At 42.8% G+C, this 21,002-nt stretch overlaps 1 protein-coding gene across 1 annotated transcript in view; it reads right to left on the bottom strand.

Moving 5' to 3' along the window:
* TMEM104 (transmembrane protein 104) overlaps nt 1–20,791 on the bottom strand; it is a 66,775-nt gene extending 45,984 nt beyond the window's left edge. Inside the window, exons 1-2 of the mRNA XM_053708874.1 lie at nt 20,561–20,791; nt 7,536–7,608 (exon numbers count right to left, since the gene is read on the bottom strand). Of these exons, the coding sequence (XP_053564849.1) occupies nt 7,536–7,580 (45 nt within the window). The 5' untranslated portion in view covers nt 7,581–7,608; nt 20,561–20,791. The remainder of the gene's footprint in view (nt 1–7,535; nt 7,609–20,560) is intronic.
* Between the last annotated feature and the right edge of the window lie 211 nt (nt 20,792–21,002).

Raw genomic sequence — 21,002 nt, 5'->3', positions numbered from 1 at the left:
ATTGCCCTTAAAAGGGCATTTAGTTCTTTTTCCTTGCCCAAACCCCAATCTAAAAATAAAACCCACCCAATAAACCCTTAAAAAAAAAAAAACTAACACTAACCCCCGAGGATCCACTTACAGTTTTGAAGACCGGATATAAATCCTCAACGAAGCCGGGAGAAGTCTTCATCCAAGCCGGCAGAAGTGATCCTCCAGACGGGCAGAAGTCTTCATCCATCCGGCGAGGAGCCGCTCCATCTTCAAGACATCCGGCGCGGAGCATCCTCTTCTTACGACGACTCTTCCAGAATGAAGGTTCCTTTAAGTGACGTCATCCAAGATGGAGCCACTCCGCGCCGGATGGATGAAGATTGAAGATGCCGTCTGGATGAAGACTTCTGCCCATTAGGAGGACCACTTCTGCCGGCTTGGATGAAGACTTCTCCCGGCTTCGTTGAGGATGGATGTCGGGTCTTCAAAACTGTAAGTGGATCTTCGGGGGTTAGTGTTAGGTTTTTTTAAGGGTTTATTGGGTGGGTTTTATTTTTAGATTAAGGTTTGGGCAAGGAAAAAAGAGCTAAAAAGAGATAAATGCCCTTTTAACGGCAATGCCCATACAAATGTCCTTTTCAGGGCAATGGGGAGCATAGGTTTTTTTAGCTAGGATTTTATTTGGGGGGGTTGGTTGTGTGGGTGGTGGGTTTTACTGTTGGGGGGTTGTTTGTATTTTATTTTTTTTACAAGTAAAAGGGCCGATTTCTTTGGGGCAATGCCCCGCAAAAGGCCTTTTTAAGGGCTAATGGTAGTTTAGTTTAGGCTAGGGTTTTTATTTTTTTTATTTTGATAGGGCTATTAGATAAGGTGTAATTAGTTTAAATATCTGATATTTTTTTTTATTTTGTGTAATTTAGTGTGTTTTTTTTTTGTAATTTAGTTAATTTATGTAATTTATTTAATTGTAGTGTAAGGTTAGGTGTTAATGTAAGACAGGTTAGGTTTTATTTTACAGGTAAATTTGTATTTATTTTAGCTAGGTAGTTCTACCTAGTTAAAATAAATACAAACTTGCCTGTGAAATAAAAATAAAACCTAAGCTAGCTACAACGTAACTATTAGTTATATTGTAGCTAGCTTAGGGTTTATTTTATAGGTAAGTATTTAGTTTTAAATAGGAATTATTTAGGTAATGATAGTAGATTTTATTTAGATTTATTTTAATTATATTTAAGTTAGGGGGTGTTAGGGTTAGACTTAGGTTTAGGGGTTAATAAATTTAGTATAGTGGCGGCGATGTTGGGGATGGCAGATTAGGGGTTAATAATATTTAACTAGTGTTTGTGATGCAGGAGTGCGGTGGTTTAGGGGTTAATATGTTTATTATAGTGTCGTCAATGTCCGGAGCGGCATATTAGGGGTTCATAAGTATAATGTAGGTGTTGGCGATGTCGGGTGCGGCATATTAGGGGTTAATAAGTGTAAGATTAGGGGTGTTTAGACTCAGGGTTCATGTTAGGGTGTTAGGTGTAAACATAAATTTAGTTTCCCATAGGAATCAATGGGACTCCGTTACGGAGCTTTACGCTGATTTATTGCAGGTGTTAGACTTTTTTTCAGCCGGCTCTCCCCATTGATGTCTATGGGGAAATCGTGCACAAGCACGTAAAACCAGCTCATCGCAGCTTTCAGCAGCGCTGGTATTGGAATGCAGTATGGAGCTCAATTTTTCTTTACGCTCACTTCTTGCCTGCTAACGCCGGGTTTTTATAAACCTGTAATACCAGGTTTATAAAAACTTTGTATTACAGGTTTTTATATACCTGGTAGGGAAGTTAGCGTTGCAATAACTTAAAGTTATTATCAAACAGCTCTTACCGCAAAACTCGTAATCTAGCCATTAGTAAAAATTTTTTTCTTTGTGCAATTTTGGATTGTAATTTCAGTGTGGTAGTAGTTGTATGGTGGGCCAGGGGTCCATAAAAACACATTTTTTTAAGCAACATGCAGCAGTGTATTTATGATTATTTGACAATGCTGTAGAAATAATATATTTAAAGCAGAAATGTTACCTCCTCAATACATAAATGGTAGGTGCCCTTTTGGCAGAAACGAGTTGTTTTTATATTATAATATATATATATATATATATATATATATATATATATATATATATATATATATATATATCTTTTAATTACATTCCAGCTTACTGCCCCTTTATGCAAGGACTTTCCAAATGCAAGGAGGCGTTTTATCTAAGATTTTTACATCTGCATAAAATGTTATACTCTCAGACTAAGATTGCTCAGTGTTTGAAATGAGACAGGTTAAATTAACACTGTTCAGTTTACACTACAGCTGACTTCATTTTGAAATACATACAAACACGCCTAAATCCTGCATTTAACCAGATCTAATGGTATGAGACTGAGTACCACAGCTTATGGTTTCACCAAGACCATATAGGAGTACAGCATTTTCAAAATCCATAAGTACAGCCGACAGATGGGAACATTTGTACACCATATTTGAAGTGGTGCTCTTGATTGAGGAAAATGGGGAAAAACAAACATATGTCAACCTTTCAAAAGTCCTTTTCTTCATATAGCCATCTACCCAGATCATTAATGTACAATTTTGAATTCACAGAATTATTTTTGTTTGTACATTTACAAATATGATTCTTTAAAAAGTGATCTCTTAATTTCTGAATTTTTTTTTATCATGCATATCACAAACTGTTGATTTAAGGGATTCAATGTGCAGACATGTTACCTCCTATGAGTGTTTCTGTGGGTGTCTGCGTTTATGTCTTTGTGCTTTTGTTTGTGTCTCTATGAGTGTGTATTTATTTTATTTCTGTGGGTCTCTCTGTGAGGGTGGGTGTGTATGTCTTTGTGCATTTTCTGTGGATGTCTGTGTGTGTGTGTGTGTGTGTCTTTGTGCTTTTTCTGTGGATGTCTCTGTGAGGGTTTGTGTATGTCTGTGCATTTTCTGTGGGTGTCTCTGCGAGAGTGTGTGTGTGTGTGTGTATGTCTGTGTGTTTTCTGTGGATGTCTTAGTGAGGGTGTGTGTGTGTGTGTGTGTGTGTGTATGTGTGTATGTATGTCTTTGTGTGTTTTATGTGGGTGTCTCTCTATGTGTGTGTGTCTTTGTGCGTTTTTTGTTTTTACCATGCATATCACACACTGTTGATTTAAGGGATGCAATGTGCAGACATTTTACCTCCTATGAGTGTTTCTGTGGGTGTCTGTGTTTATGTCTTTGTGCTATTGTTTGTGTCTCTATGAGTGTGTATTTATTTTATTTCTGTGGGTCTCTCTGTGAGGGTGGGTGTGTATGTCTGTGCATTTTCTGTGGATGTCTGTGTGTGTCTTTGTGCTTTTTCTGTGGATGTGTTTGGGTGTGTGTGTCTTTGTGCTTTTTCTGTGGATGTGTGTGTGTCTTTGTGCTTTTTCTGTGGATGTCTCTGTGAGGGTGTGTGTATGTCTTTGTGTGTTTTATGTGGGTGTCTTTGTGTGTTTTCTGTGGGTGTCTTTGTCGGTGTTTCCTTGGGTGTATGTGCAAGTTTGTGCTTGAGTGTGTGAGTGTGTGTGAGTGTGAGTGTGTGTATGTGTGTCCATTGTCTGTTCCTTTTTAGGACATTTTGACCTTACTATTGATTATTCACATCTTTCTACAGACTTTGAGACTAATGAGACCTTTCTGGAAGTCACCAATCCACCATTTAACATTTAAATTATTGTTTAGGCAGTTCAGGGCCCTTCCTTTCAGCCACTGCATGCTGTTGTTTGTGTGTTTCTTTGTGTGTCTGCTAGAGTGTCTATATGTGAATCCTTATGTGTGAGTGTGTTACTACCTTTACAACATTTCCAAGTCTGACTTCACTTAAAAATAAAGTGCATATTTGTTTTAGTCACTTGGTCAAAAATTGCACATGTCAATGGGGGGGGGGGTCCTGATCAATGGTTAAGTCAGGGGCCCCAAAATTTCTAGTGGCGGCCCTGTGTGTGTGTGTATATATATATATATATATATATATATATATATATATATATATATATATATATATATATATATATATATATATATATACATATACATACACACATACACTTGGCTTACAAATAAGCAATTGTAACCCAGGTTCAGAACCAAAAATGGGCCAGCTCCTAAGCTTTTTAAATCAAGATAGCAAGAGAACGAATACTAGGAGTAAATAAAAAAGTTGCTTAAAATTGCTGCTCTATCTGAACCACTAAAGAAAAATATTTGGGTTTATTGTCTCTTTAAATTAGTTTAAAATATAGGTTTTACAATACAGTGCTTAAAGGGACAGTTCACCCAAATATTTTCTCCCCTTTAAATTATTCCCAACGATCCTTTGAACATGCTAGAGTGTATTAATTTGGTTACAAGTAGCTCCTTTACTCCTATTTCAGCATTTGGAATAGCTGATTTAGCCTGTGGTATCGCCACCTACACTGAACAAATGAATACTGGAGTATAGGCTATTGAATAGCCTAAGTATACACAGCCAGCAGAAGAGATTACACTCTCAGTGGGGTGCAGGATAGTTAAGTAATAAAATGATCATTTTCCATTGTTCTCTCTATGTATTGAGCTTTGGTGTTCCAGCCAAATAAAAGATAAGGAAGCAAGTCTGTTTACACAAACCTAGAACATAATGAGATCTGATATCACCTTTAAGTTCAACCCATTGTAATAGGCTATGGTTTCAAAGCACAAAATCAGCTACTTCATATACACATATAAGGATGAAAATGGAATTTCTCAAATATTTTATACTCTGCAGTTGGTATTACAAGTCATTTAAAATACATTAATGGAAAAACATTTTTACAGTGTACTGTCCCTTTAATTGCCAATCTGTGCTATCAGCCTAATGTCCCTTTAAATAGCATGTAACCTCTTGCATGCCAGATGGGTTTATCAGCCACTTTTAAGCACGTGAGAGAATGTGGAACTGGGAGTTGGGCAACTGTAGTTTCCTCTAGTTACACACAATCATAACCTTTAATCAGACAAGACACTGCCTGTATCAGCACTCCCTTGTGCACAGTCGCTTCAGCACAAACAGAAATGTGCGGTTTAGTCTGAATGAGAAGTGATCATGTTTAATAGATCCGTTCTTCAGCTTACACACAAGCAGCATACGTATGAAACAGACAGAGCTTATTCAAATGGAATGTGACCTACACTGCTGGATTAAAGGGACATTCCAGTCCAAATTTAAATGCACAACAATTTATTACATCTTTGAATAGAAACATATTTGCAAAAATGCTTCTAGTAAAATCTATCAACGTTTTAGTGTTAACATTTTTCTCTGCACGTGCATGTGAAGCATAGCTAGATATTGTCACTGCACCAACATGTTAAATAATGCAGCTGCTCAGAGCACCAGTGGGGCTTGTAGCATGTCAGCAATTAACAAAATGAGTCATTACCAGATGGTACTAGCACTTTAGGCTCTCTGAGCAAGTGCTGTGTTTAAAAGGCTGGTGCACTGTGCATACGTAAATACACTTTTGAAACAGCTATAGCTTTTATTAGAAGCATTTTTGCTAATCCTAAAAAATAAAAGGCCAAGTGTGTTTGCCGGAAGCTGTCATGCGCAGTAGAGACTGCGCGCAAGGACAAACACACCTGGCCTTCCAACTAACCTGGCGTCGTGTGGTGGAGTGGGCGTGGTCGGGTGGGTGCAGAGTGGGCGTGGCCGGCTACTAAGAGACAGAGCTCTAAAGAGGGGGGATAGACAGACAGAGAGCGCGCGAGACAGAGAGCGCGCGAGACAGAGAGCGCGCGAGACAAAGAGAGAGAGAGAGACAAAGAGAGAGAGAGAGAGACGCTGTACTGCAAAAAATGGCCCGTGTACACGGGCTTTAGGACTAGTTCATATATATTACAAAATTGCTTCTGTTCAATACTGAAATGCACCCATGTGGTTTCCGATTTTGGCTGGAATATCCCTTTAACATATCCCTTTAACATAGAAATTTCAGGATTAACATACAATAGGGAATTATACAATAATAGATACAGCCTGTTAATTACATTTAGATTACGAATTACTATAATTAGCACAGGCAGGAATGATAGATAGACATAGTGCTGGAACGCAGTAAAACCGTCTTCTGACAGCAGGTGATAGTAATATATTGAGTGTAGCCAGGACTAAAAATATGATTATTTCCCTGGTTCTTCGTATGGTAGTTCTATCACTTAAAGGGACATTGCACACTAGATTTTTCTTTGCATTAATGTTTTTTAGATTATCCATTTTATATAGCTGTAAGAATATAAAACTATAATGACGCCATTTTATCCCCAGTAATACATTTTGTTTTAGACTTCATTTCAAGATGAGTTCATTATATTTCATTATAAGGTAGTTATTGTGCTGTGAAAAAATATATGAAGCTGAACACGTTATCTCAATAATTTGTCCGATGGCCTTGCTATGTCCTGGCAATGCGCCCAGATACACCGTTATCTAAAACGGTTTGTTTCTCAGTACAAATCCTTTTTAATCCTTATTTTTAACAAAGTTCTTTGTTCTAAGCATACTGTCTGAAATGGTGTGATTATAATTATGTCATTTTTTAACCACATATTCTGTAACCATTTTCTATAAAAGTCTGTGATGCCTTATAATAAACAGAACAGTGATTAGACTTTACTTGCTGCAAGTCTAAATGCTGTTTCCCGAGATCTCGCCAAGTAACACATTCAGTTCCAGGTGAAGGTTTAGAATTATGCCAAGTGTCAAGCGATACCCCCGGTTAGAAGATAACGCCTAACAATAGCCTATCTGGGACTGTTTTTGTAAAAATGTATAGTTTTGCTTATTTTTAAATAACATTGTGCTGATTTTTAGACTCCTAACCAAGCCCTAAAGTTTTAGGAGAATACTGATATCTACAGATTCCTGTAATTGGTCTTTTCATATGCAGGGGAGAGGGGAGTGTCTGCTCGTTCCTGCTTTTTCCAGCCCCTTTCACTGGGTGTCCCAGCCTAACCTCATCAACAGTGATAAATTGGGAGCTTGTAAGTTTGTAAAAGGTTTATACTTGATTTTTATATCAGTATCTGTGCATATTCTTCTTTATAGTAGTGTCTATTACATGTAGTTATATGGAAATTGGTGTATACTGTCCCTTTAAAGCATACTCTGCTGTAAATGTTCAACTGATAAGCAATAATAAAGACAAAAAGGTGTACAATTCAGTTTTCTCCACAGTAGAATTAATTAATTATAAATTAGCCGGATGGGGACAGTGCAATACTTTCAATTATTATAAAATTGTCTTCTATTTAAAGTACAAATTAATTGCATAGTTTAACAAATGTATTTAATGATAATTTACGCAATAAAAATTGAAAATTTTCAATTTTATCTAATTTTAGCTTATTTTTGGCACACTTTTAGCTGGGTGGTCAGTAAAATCAGCCGGGTGGTGCACCCATTAAAAAAGTCCTGGGGAGAACACTGCAAATCAAAGCTGGAGCAGCTGACTACTGTGTGTACTTACAAATGGAGAGTACAGTTCCCCCGTCTCTGTAATGTCGCCTGCCATTGTGAGGGGTGAAAAGGGGCAACGAGACCTGGCAAAGAGAAAGAAAAAGATAAATTGCAGAGTAAAGCAGGTGATTATATGACCTCACATCACTAATATTATGCATAGCACGTGTATAGCAATAACCCAGCCCATCCTGAAGCTAAACCCCACCAACCTGGTCCTCAAAAGCACATTTGTTCAGCATCCTCGAATGACCCCCAACTCTTTATCCATACAAAGAGAGAAGCGCTCTTTCAGGAACGAGCAGCCTCTTTTGGCCCAGTTGTGCTTTTCACAGAGGAGAACTTTCCTGAAGTAAATCAGTCTGATCCTGCCGAATAATGTCAGTCCAGCCCAGAAATAGCAGGCGATTCTCCTCTGAACAAGGAACATGATAACCCCAGACGATCGTTTCAGCCTTCTGTGGGTCTCGTCAGTGAGGTGCAGCCATATTCCTCTAAGCACAACTCTTTATTATTAAAGTTAAATAGACCTTTACAATGACTTCTGCTGTACAACCCCTACTGATCCCAGAATCACATTTGTTATATCACCATTTTATCTCCAATCCACTCTGTGCTTTCCCTAGAGATCGTCTTTAACCCCTTAATGACCGCAGCACTTTTCCATTTTCTGTCCGTTTGGGACCAAGGCTATTTTTACATTTCTGCGGTGTTTGTGTTTAGCTGTAATTCTCCTCTTACTCATTTACTGTACCCACACATATTATATACCGTTTTTCTCGCCATTAAGTGGACTTTCTAAAGATACCATTATTTTCATCATATCTTATAATTAACTATAAAAAAAATTATATAATATGAGAAAAAAATGGAAAAAAACACACTTTTTCTAACTTTGACCCCCAAAATCTGTTACACATCTACAACCACCAAAAAACACCCATGCTAAATACTTTATAAATTTTGTCCTGAGTTAAGAAATACCCAATGTTTACATGTTCTTTGCTTTTTTTGCAAGTTATAGGGCCATAAATACAAGTAGCAGTTTGCTATTTCCAAACCCCTTTTTTTCAAAATTAGCGCTAGTTACATTGGAACACTGATATCTTTCAGGAATCCCTGAATATCACTTGACATGTATATATTTTTTTTTAGAAGACACCCCAAAGTATTGATCTAGGCCCATTTTGGTATATTTCATGCCACCATTTCACCGCCAAATACAATCAAATAAAAAAAATTGTTCACTTTTTCACAATTTTGTTCACAAACTTTAGGTTTCTCACTGAAATTATTTACAAGCAGCTTGTGCAATTATGGCATAAATGGTTGTAAATTCTTCTCTGGGATCCCCTTTGTTCAGAAATAGCAGACATGTATGGCTTTTGTTGTTACTTTTTGGTAATTAGAAGGGCGCTAAATGCCACTGCGCACCACACGTGTATTATGCCCAGCAGTGAAGGGGTTAATTAGGGAGCATGTAGGGAGCTTCTAGGGTTAATTTTAGCTTTAATGTAGTGTAGTAGACAACCCAAAGTATTGATCTAGGCCCATTTTGGTATATTTCATGCCACCATTTCACCGCCAGATGCGATCAAATTAAAAAAAACGTAATATTTTTCACAATTTTAGGTTTCTCACTGAAATCATTTACAAGCAGCTTGTGCAATTATGGCACAAATGGCTGTAAATGCTTCTCTGGGATCCCCTTTGTTCAGAAATAGCAGACATATATGTCTTTGGCATTGCTTTTTGGTAATTAGAAGGCCGCTAAATGCCGCTGCGCATCACACGTGTATTATGTCTAGCAGTGAAGGGGTTAATTAGGTAGCTTGTAGGGAGCTTGCAGGGTTAATTTTAGCTTTAGTGTAGAGATCAGCCTCCCATCTGACACATCACACACCCTGATCCCTCCCAAAAAGCTCCCTTCCCTCCCCCACCTCACAATTGTCCCCGTCATCTTAAGTACTGGCAGAAAGTCTGCCAGTACAAAAATAAAGGGAATCTTTGTTGTTGTTTTTTTAAAATTGTATAGCATATTTACATATGCTGCTGTGTAGTATTCCCCTTATCCCCCAACCTCCCTGATCCCCCCCCAAACACCTCTCTAACCGTCCCCCTCTGACGTTTTGGGGGCCATCTTGGGTACTGGCAGCTATCTGCCAGTACCCAGTTTGCAGAAAAAAATGTTTTCTGGGGGTTTTTTTCACAGTTTTTTTTTTCTGTAGTGTAGCTTACCTCCCACATACCAACCCAACACCCCCTGATTTAGTTTTTTTTTTAAATTTTATTAACATTAATACCTGATTACCTATCCTATTATTAATCCTATTTTCCGTAGTGCAGCGTTCCCACCCGCTCCCTCCCCGTGCACGCGCCCGCCCCCTCCATATCGTGCATGCGCGCGCCCCCGGGCATCCCCGCCCACGATCCCGCCCCCCTGCACATCTCCAGGGCCATCGATGGCCGCCACCCGCCTCCCGGTGCTGCTCCCACCCACCAACGAAGGAAGCCACCGATCTCCGGTGCAGAGAGGGCCACAGAGTGGCTCTCTCTGCATCGGATGGCCATACATGGTTATTGCAGGATGCCTCCATATTGAGGCATCACTGCAATAACCGGAAAGCAGCTGGAAGCGAGCAGGATCGCTTCCAGCTGCTTTCCACACCGAGGACGTGCAGGGTACGTCCTCAGGCGTTAACTGCCTTTTTTTTGAGGACGTACCCTGCACGTCCTCGGTCATTAAGGGGTTAAAATATTCATCCCTTAGTAATTTCTCTGCAACCCCATCACCCAGTCATCTGTTTCCCACACCCCGTAGTTATAACCTTCCCACAACCCAGTAATTTCCTCTCCACATCTATTATGCCCTAGTAATGTGATCACCCTCCTGACCAGGTCTTCTTAAACCGACACTCAAGGTAAAATAAACTTTTATGATTCAGATAGAGCATGCAGTGTTAAGACATCTTCCAATTAACTTCCATTATCAACTTTTGCACAATCTTTCTCCTGTTAAGTGTAGTCAGTCCACGGGTCATCCATTACTTATGGGATTATAACTCCTCCCTAACAGGAAGTGCAAGAGGATCAACCAAGCAGAGCTGCTATATAGCTCCTCCCCTCTACGTCATACCCAGTCATTCTCTTGCACCTAACTAATAGATAGGATGTGTGAGAGGACTGTGGTTATTAAACTTAGTTTTTATTTCTTCAATCAAAAGTTTGTTGTTTTAAACGGCACCGGAGTGTGTTGTTTTTTTCTCAGGCAGTATTAGAAGAAGAATCTACCTGAGTTTGTGTATGATCTTAGCGGACGTAACTAAGATCCATTTGCTGTTCTCGGCCATTCTGAGGAGCGAGGTAACTTCAGAACAGGGGACAGCGGGCAGGGTTCACCTGCAAAGAGGTATGTTGCAGTATATTATTTTCTAAGGAATGGAATTGACTGAGAAAATACTGCTAATACCGATATAATGTAAGTACAGCCTTAAATGCAGTAGTAGCAACTGGTATCAGGCTGATATGTATGTATGTTGGCACTAAAGTATTTCTGGGGAATGGCACTTCACTAAGAAAATACTGTATACATATAACTTATAGCCTTTCTGCAGTGAAAGCGACTAGCAACAGGCTTTTAATATCATTTCATATACTTATATTTAAAACGTTTACTGGCAGGTTAATCGTTTTTCTCTCTGAGGTACTTGGTGAAAAATTTTATGGGCATTATTTTCCACTTGGCTGTCGTTTGTTTTGAATAAAATCAGTTTACTGAGCTTCCCCACTGTTGTATTATGAGTGGGAGGGGCTTATTTTGGCGCTTTTACTACGCATTAGAAATTCAGTCACAGTCTGCCTTATTCTCCCTGCATGATCCAGGACGTCTCTACAGAGCTCAGGGGTCTCCAAAACTAGTTTGAGGGAGGTAATCACTCACAGCAGACCTGTGAGACTGTGCTTTGACTGTGATAAAAACGTATATATTTTTATTGTTATCCGTTTTTTTTGGTATTAAGGGGTTAATAATCCATTTGCTAATGGGTGCAATCCTTTGCTAAATTAATGCATTTCATGTGAAAAATTGATTGATATAACTAATCCGGTTCATTGTTATCTCAACTGTGACAGTTTTTGTGTGCTTCTTAAAGGCACAGTGACGTTTTTTATATTGCTTGTAAATTCATTTGAAAAGTATTTTCCAAGCTTGCTAGTCTAATTGCTAGTTTGTTTAAACATGTCTGACACAGAGGAATCTCTTTGTGAAATATGTTCAAAGGCCAATGTGGAGCCCAATAGAAATTTATGTACTAATTGCATTGATGCTACTTTAAATAAAAGCCAATCTGTACATGTTAAGAAAAATTCACCAGACAACGAGGGGGAAGTTATGCCGATTAACTTGCCTCACGTGTCAGTACCTGCATCTCCCGCTCAGGAGGTGCGTGATATTGTAACGCCAAGTACATCAGGGCGGCCATTACAAATCACCTTGCAAGACATGGCTAATGTTATGACTGAAGTTTTATCTAAATTGCCAGAACTTAGGGGTAAACGAGACCACTCTGGGGTGAGAACAGAGTGCGCTGATAATACTAGGGCCATGTCTGATACTGCAACACAATTTGCAGAACATGAAGACGGAGAGCTTCATTCTGTGGGTGACGGATCTGATCCAAATAAACTGGATTCAGACATTTCAAATTTTAAATTTAAGCTTGAGAACCTCCGCGTGTTACTAGGGGAGGTGTTAGCGGCTCTGAATGATTGTAACACGGTTGCAATCCCAGAGAAAATATGTAGGTTGGATAAATATTTTGCGGTACCAACGTGTACTGACGTTTTTCCTATACCTAAAAGACTTATAGAAATTGTTAACAAGGAGTGGGAAAGACCCGGTGTGCCTTTCTCACGCCACCACACGGGACTTATGGCAGACGGTCCCTAAGGTGGAGGGAGCAGTTTCTACTTTAGCTAAGCGTACCACTATCCCGGTGGAGGATAGCTGTGCCTTTTCAGATCCAATGGATAAAAAGTTAGAGGGTTACCTTAAGAAAATGTTTGTTCAACAAGGTTTTATATTGCAACCCCTTGCATGCATTGCGCCTGTCACGGCTGCGGCGGCATTCTGGTTTGAGTCTCTGGAAGAGACCATTAGTTCAGCTACGCTGGATGAGATTACTGACAAGCTTAGAGTCCTTAAGCTAGCTAATTCATTCATTTCGGATGCCGTAGTACATTTAACTAAACTTACGGCTAAGAACTCCAGATTCGCCATTCAGGCGCGCAGAGCGCTGTGGCTTAAATCATGGTCAGCTGATGTGACTTCTAAATCTAAATTGCTTAACATACCTTTCAAGGGGCAGACACTATTCGGGCCCGGTTTGAAAGAGATTATTGCTGACATTACTGGAGGTAAGGGCCATGCCCTGCCTCAAGACAGAGCCAAACCAAGGGCTAGACAGTCTAATTTTCGTGCCTTTCGTAACTTCAAGGCAGGAGCAGCATCAACTTCCTCCGCTCCAAAACAGGAAGGAACCGTTGCTCGCTGCAGACAGGGCTGGAAGCCTAACCAGACCTGGAACAAGGGCAAGCAGGCCAGAAAACCTGCTGCTGCCCCTAAGACAGCATGAAGTGAGGGCCCCCTATCCGAAAGCGGATCTAGTGGGGGGCAGACTTTCTCTCTTCGCCCAGGCTTGGGCAAGAGATGTCCAGGATCCCTGGGCGTTAGAGATCATATCTCAGGGATATCTTCTGGACTTCAAAGCTTCTCCCCCAAAAGGGAGATTTCATCTTTCAAGGTTGTCAACAAACCAGATAAAGAAAGAGGCGTTTCTACGCTGTGTACAAGATCTTTTACTAATGGGAGTGATCCATCCGGTTCCGCGGTCGGAACACGGACAAGGGTTTTACTCAAATCTGTTTGTGGTTCCCAAAAAAGAGGGAACCTTCAGACCAATCTTGGATTTAAAGATTCTAAACAAATTCCTAAGAGTTCCATCGTTCAAAATGGAAACTATTCGGACAATATTACCCATGATCCAAAAAGGTCAGTACATGACCACAGTGGATTTAAAGGATGCCTACCTTCACATACCGATTCACAAAGATCATTACCGGTATCTAAGGTTCGCCTTCCTGGGCAGGCATTACCAGTTTGTAGCTCTTCCCTTCGGGTTAGCTACTGCTCCAAGAATCTTCACAAAGGTTCTGGGTTCTCTTCTGGCTGTACTAAGACCGCGAGGAATATCGGTAGCTCCGTACCTAGACGACATTCTGATACAAGCGTCAAGTTTCCAAACTGCCAAGTCTCATACAGAGTTAGTACTGGCATTTCTAAGGTCACATGGGTGGAAGGTGAACGTAGAAAAGAGTTCTCTTTTGCCACTCACAAGAGTTCCCTTTTTAGGGACTCTTATAGATTCTGTAGAAATGAAGATTTACCTGACAGAGGACAGGTTAACAAAACTCCTAAATGCGTGCCGTGTCCTTCATTCCATTCCACACCCGTCAGTGGCTCAATGCATGGAGGTAATCGGCTTAATGGTAGCGGCAATGGACATAGTACCCTTTGCACGCCTGCATCTCAGACCACTGCAATTGTGCATGCTAGGTCAGTGGAATGGGGATTACTCAGATTTGTCCCCTATGCTGAATCTGGATCAAGAGACCAGAAATTCTCTTCTATGGTGGCTCTCTCGGCCACATCTGTCCAAGGGGATGCCCTTCAGCAGGCTAGATTGGACGATTGTAACAACAGACGCCAGCCTGCTAGGTTGGGGCGCTGTCTGGAATTCCCTGAAGACTCAGGGATCATGGACTCAGGAGGAGAGTCTCCTTCCCATAAACATTCTGGAATTAAGAGCAGTTTTCAATGCCCTTCTAGCTTGGCCTCAGTTAGCAACTCTGAGGTTCATCAGGTTTCAGTCGGACAACATCACGACTGTGGCTTACATCAACCATCAGGGAGGGACAAGGAGTTCCCTAGCGATGATGGAAGTCTCAAAGATAATTCACTGGGCAGAGTCTCACTCTTGCCACCTATCAGCGATCCACATCCCAGGCGTGGAGAACTGGGAGGCGGATTTTCTAAGTCGCCAGACTTTTCATCCGGGGGAGTGGGAACTTCATCCGGAGGTCTTTGCCCAAATACTTCGGCGTTGGGGCAAACCAGATCTGGATCTCATGGCGTCTCGCCAGAACGCCAAGCTTCCTTGTTACGGGTCCAGGTCCAGGGACCCGGGAGCGGTTCTGATAGATGCTCTGACAGCACCTTGGGCCTTCAACATGGCTTATGTGTTTCCACCCTTCCCGATGCTTCCTCGATTGATTGCCAGGATCAAACAGGAGAGAGCATCGGTGATTCTAATAGCGCCTGCGTGGCCACGCAGGACATGGTATGCAGATCTAGTGGACATGTCATCCTGTCCACCTTGGTCTCTGCCTCTGAGACAGGACCTTCTGATTCAGGGTCCTTTCAAGCATCAAAATCTAATTTCTCTGAAGCTGACTGCATGGAGATTGAACGCTTGATTTTATCAAAGCGTGGATTTTCGGAGTCAGTAATTGATACCTTAATACAGGCTAGGAAACCTGTTACCAGAAAGATTTATATAAAATATGGCGTAAATACTTACATTGGTGCGAATCCAAGAGTTACTCATGGAGTAAGGTTCGGATTCCTAGGATATTGTCTTTTCTACAAGAAGGTTTAGAAAAGGGTTTATCTGCTAGTTCTTTAAAGGGACAGATCTCAGCTCTGTCCATCCTTTTACACAAACGTCTGTCAGAAGTTCCAGACGTTCAGGCTTTTTGTCAGGCTTTGGCCAGGATTAAGCCTGTGTTTAAGACTGTTGCTCCTCCGTGGAGCTTAAACTTAGTTCTTAACGTTTTACAGGGTGTTCCGTTTGAACCCCTTCATTCCATTGATATCAAGCTGTTATCTTGGAAAGTTCTATTTTTAATGGCTATTTCCTCGGCTCGAAGAGTCTCTGAGTTATCGGCCTTACATTGTGATTCTCCTTATCTGATTTTTCATTCAGACAAGGTAGTTCTGCGTACTAAACCTGGGTTCTTACCTAAGGTAGTCACTAACAGGAATATCAATCAAGAGATTGTTGTTCCATCATTGTGCCCTAACCCTTCTTCAAAGAAGGAACGACTTCTGCACAATCTGGACGTCGTCCGTGCCCTGAAATTTTATCTACAGGCAACTAAAGATTTTCGCCAAACTTCTTCCCTGTTTGTCGTTTATTCTGGACAGAGGAGAGGTCAAAAAGCTTCGGCTACCTCTCTCTCTTTCTGGCTTCGTAGCATAATACGTTTAGCCTATGAGACTGCTGGACAGCAGCCTCCTGAAAGAATTACAGCTCATTCTACTAGAGCTGTGGCTTCCACTTGGGCCTTTAAAAATGAGGCCTCTGTTGAACAGATTTGCAAGGCTGCAACTTGGTCTTCACTTCACACTTTTTCAAAATTTTACAAATTTGACACTTTTGCTTCTTCGGAGGCTGTTTTTGGGAGAAAGGTTCTTCAGGCAGTGGTTCCTTCCGTGTAAAGATCCTGCCTGTCCCTCCCGTCATCCGTGTACTTTTAGCTTTGGTATTGGTATCCCATAAGTAATGGATGACCCGTGGACTGACTACACTTAACAGGAGAAAACAAAATTTATGCTTACCTGATAAATTCCTTTCTCCTGTAGTGTAGTCAGTCCACGGCCCGCCCTGTTTTTTATGGCAGGTCTAAATTTTAAATTAAACTCCAGTCACCACTGCACCCTATAGTTTCTCCTTTCTCGTTTGGTTTCGGTCGAATGACTGGGTATGACGTAGAGGGGAGGAGCTATATAGCAGCTCTGCTTGGGTGATCCTCTTGCACTTCCTGTTAGGGAGGAGTTATAATCCCATAAGTAATGGATGACCCGTGGACTGACTACACTACAGGAGAAAGGAATTTATCAGGTAAGCATAAATTTTGTTTTTATAGCCACACTATTTGGGGGAACAGGATCCTACTGAGCACGTGCACAAGCTCACAGGGTATACGTATACTAGTCTGTGATTGGCTGATGTTTGTAACATGATACAGGGAGCCGGAAAATGGGAGAGAAAAATAACTTTGTCAGGAAAAAAAATAAAATCATATGATGCACTTGTTAATTATGTATTTCTACAGATTGAGTGGACATTTAACTTCAGTTATCAGGACCCCCAACAGGCCAGATTTTCATGATATCTGAACTAGAGCACAGGTGAAACAATTAGCTAATCAGTAACCATGGTTAGTAACAAGTTCTCACCCATTAGCTGATTATTCCACCTGTGCTCTGCTTCAGATGATATGAAAATCTGACCAGTTGACGGTCTTCAGGAATGGAATTAAAGGGAGATGAAACCCTCATTTTTTTCTTTCGTGATTTAGAAAGAGCATGTCATTTTAAGCAACTTTCCAATTTACTTATATTGTGTAATATGCTTAAATTTTTAGATATCCTTTGTTAAAGAAATAGCAATGCACATGGGTGAGACAATCACACAAGGCATCTATGTGCTGCAACCAATCAGCAGCTACTGAGTCTATCTAGATATGCTTTTCAACAAAAGATATCAAGAGAATGAAGCAAATTAGACAATAGAAGTAAATTGGAAAGTTGCTTAAAATGACATCATGAAAGAAAGAATTAGGGTTTCATGTCCCTTAAAGAACCAATGATCTAAACTCAGTTTTCTCCACTGAATTTTAGTAGCCCTCCCTTGGACCATTTCTAGTTTATTTATATCCTTTGGAGTTATGGTCTCCAGAAGTGTACACAATATTCCAGATGAGACCCAACTGTAAAGTGGCATAACAACCCTGCTATTTCTGCTACTAATACCTCTCCCAATGCAACCCAGTGCCCTGATGTCTCTCACTGCCACCAGTAACAAGCTCTCAGTCACTACTCCCAGAGCCGGGCTGTCTCTCACTGCCACCAGTAACAAGCTCTCAGTCACTACTCCCAGTGCCCAGCTGTCTCTCAGTGCCACCATTAATAAGCTCTCAGTCACTACTCCCAGTGCCCAGCTGTCTCTCAGTGCCACCAGTAACAAGCTCTCAGTCTCTACTCCAAGTGCCCAGCTGTCTCTCAGTGCCACCAGTAACAAGCTCTCAGTCACTACTCCCAGCTGTCTCTCAGTGCCACCAGTAACATGCTCTCAGTCACTACTCCCAGCTGTCTCTCAGTGCCACCAGTAACAAGCTCTCAGTCACTACTCCCAGCTGTCTTTCACTGCCACCAGTAACAAGCTCTCAGTCCCTACTCCCAGTGCCCTGATGTCTTTCACTACCACCAGTAACAAGCTCTCAGTCACTACTCCCAGTGCCCAGCTATCTCTCAGTGCCACCACTAATAAGCTCTCAGTCACTACTCCCAGTGCCCAGCTGTCTCTCAGTGCCACCAGTAACACGCTCTCAGTCAATACTCCCAGTGCCCAGCTGTCTCTCAGTGCCACCAGTAACACGCTCTCAGTCAATACTCCCAGTGCCCAGCTGTCTCTCAGTGCCACCAGTAACACGCTCTCAGTCACTACTCCCAGTGCCCAGCTGTCTCTCACTGCCACCAGTAACAAGTTCTCAGTCACCACTCCCAGTGCCCAGCTGTCTCTCACTGTCACCAGTAACAAGCTGTCAGTCAGTACTCCCAGTGCCCGGCTGTCTCACTGCCACCAGTAACAAGTTCTCAGTCACCACTCCCAGTGCCCAGCTGTCTCTCACTGTCACCAGTAACAAGCTGTCAGTCAGTACTCCCAGTGCCCGGCTGTCTCACTGCCACCAGTAACAAGCTCTCAGTCACTACTCCCAGTGCCCAGCTGTCTCTCACTGTCACTAGTAACAAGCTGTCAGTACTCCCAGTGCCCAGCTGTCTCTCAGTGCCACCAGTAACAAGCTCTCAGTCAGTACTCCCAGTGCCCGGCTGTCTCACTGCCACCAGTAACAAGCTCTCAGTCACTACTCCCAGTGCCCAGCTGTCTCTCACTGTCACCAGTAACAAGCTGTCAGTACTCCCAGTGCCCAGCTGTCTCTCACTGTCACCAGTAACATGCTCTCAGTCCCTACTCCCAGTGCCCAGCTGCCTCTCACTGTCACCAGTAACAAGCTCTCAGTCACTACTCCCAGTGCCCAGCTGTCTCTCAGTGCCACCAGTAACAAGCTCTCAATCACTACTCCCAGTATCCAGCTGTCTCTCACTGCCACCAGTAACAAGCTCTCAGTCACTACTCCCAGTGCCCAGCTGTCTCTCACTGCCACCAGTAACAAGCTCTCAGTCACTACTCCCAGTGCCCAGCTGTCTCTCACTGCCACCAGTAACAAGCTCTCAGTCACTACTCCCAGCTGCCTCTCACTGCCACCAGTAACAAGCTCTCAGTCACTACTCCCAGTGCCCAGCTGTCTCACTGCCACCAGTAACAAGCTCTCAGTCACTACTCCCAGTGCCCAGCTGTCTCTCACTGCCACCAGTAACAAGCTCTCAGTCACTACTCCCAGCTGTCTCTCAGTGCCACCAGTAACATGCTCTCAGTCACTACTCCCAGCTGTCTCTCAGTGCCACCAGTAACATGCTCTCAGTCACTACTCCCAGCTGTCTCTCAGTGCCACCAGTAACAAGCTCTCAGTCACTACTCCCAGCTGCCTCTCACTGCCACCAGTAACAAGCTCTCAGTCACTACTCCCAGTCCCAGCTGCCTCTCACTGCCACCAGTAACAAGCTCTCAGTCACTACTCCCAGTCCCAGCTGTCTCTCACTGCCACCAGTAACAAGCTCTCAGTCACTACTCCCAGTCCCAGCTGCCTCTCACTGCCACCAGTAACAAGCTCTCAGTCACTACTCCCAGTGCCCAGCTGTCTCACTGCCACCAGTAACAAGCTCTCAGTCACTACTCCCAGCTGTCTCTCAGTGCCACCAGTAACAAGCTCTCAGTCACTACTCCCAGCTGTCTCTCACTGCCACCAGTAACAAGCTCTCAGTCACTACTCCCAGCTGTCTCTCAGTGCCACCAGTAACAAGCTCTCAGTCACTACTCCCAGCTGTCTCTCAGTGCCACCAGTAACAAGCTCTCAGTCACTACTCCCAGCTGTCTCTCAGTGCCACCAGTAACATGCTCTCAGTCACTACTCCCAGCTGTCTCTCAGTGCCACCAGTAACAAGCTCTCAGTCACTACTCCCAGCGGTCTCTCAGTGCCACCAGTAACAAGCTCTCAGTCCCTACTCCCAGTCCCAGCTGTCTCTCACTGCCACCAGTAACAAGCTCTCAGTCACTACTCCCAGCGGTCTCTCAGTGCCACCAGTAACAAGCTCTCAGTCACTACTCCCAGCTGTCTCTCAGTGCCACCAGTAACAAACTATCAGTCACTACTCCCAGCTGTCTCTCACTGCCACCAGTAACAAGCTCTCAGTCACTACTCCCAGTGACCAGCTGTATCTCACTGTCACCAGTAACAAGCTCTCAGTCACTACTCCCAGCTGTCTCTCACTGCCACCAGTAACAAGCTCTCAGTCACTACTCCCAGTCCCAGCTGTCTCTCACTGCCACCAGTAACAAGCTCTCAGTCACTACTCCCAGCTGTCTCTCAGTGCCACCAGTAACAAGCTCTCAGTCACTACTCCCAGTCCCAACTGTCTCTCACTGCCACCAGTAACAAGCTCTCAGTCCCTACTCCCAGCTGTCTCTCAGTGCCACCAGTAACAAGCTCTCAGTCACTACTCCCAGCTGTCTCTCAGTGCCACCAGTAACAAGCTCTCAGTCCCTACTCCCAGTGCCCAGCTGTCTCACTGCCACCAGTAACAAGCTCTCAGTCACTACTCCCAGTGCCCATCTGTCTCTCAGTGCCACCAGTAACAAGCTCTCAGTCACTACTCCCAGTGCCCATCTGTCTCACTGCCACCAGTAACAAGCTCTCAGTCACTACTCCCAGTGCCCAGCTGTCTCTCACTGCCCCCATCCCTATTACCCTCTCACTGCCCCCAGTAACTAGGGAGCACCCGTAATTCATATTTACCGTTGCTACCGGCTTCCAACAGTTCCGAGTGTATCCGGATCACGTGCCAAAACTATAAGTCGTCAATAGACTCTTTAGCCAATCATATCAATCGATTAAAACGTCACCGCGCAGGAACCCTAGGTATGCTTCCTTATTCGTCAGCAAATTATTGGGGCGTGGCTAAGGTCCTGTAATCCGGAAGTAACGTGAATAGCTGGTTGCCACCAGTAACAAGCTCTCAGTCACTACTCCCAGTGCCCAGCTGTCTCTCACTGCCACCAGTAACAAGCTCTCAGTCACTACTCCCAGCTGCCTCTCACTGCCACCAGTAACAAGCTCTCAGTCACTACTCCCAGTGCCCAGCTGTCTCTCACTGCCACCAGTAACAAGCTCTCAGTCACTACTCCCAGCTGCCTCTCACTGCCACCAGTAACAAGCTCTCAGTCACTACTCCCAGTGC

The sequence above is a fragment of the Bombina bombina genome, chromosome 1 (assembly GCF_027579735.1).
Source record: "Bombina bombina isolate aBomBom1 chromosome 1, aBomBom1.pri, whole genome shotgun sequence".
Classification (NCBI taxonomy): Eukaryota; Metazoa; Chordata; class Amphibia; order Anura; family Bombinatoridae; genus Bombina; species Bombina bombina.
Note: the sequence above shows the minus strand (reverse complement) of the source record. Positions and strands in the feature narration are given on the sequence as shown.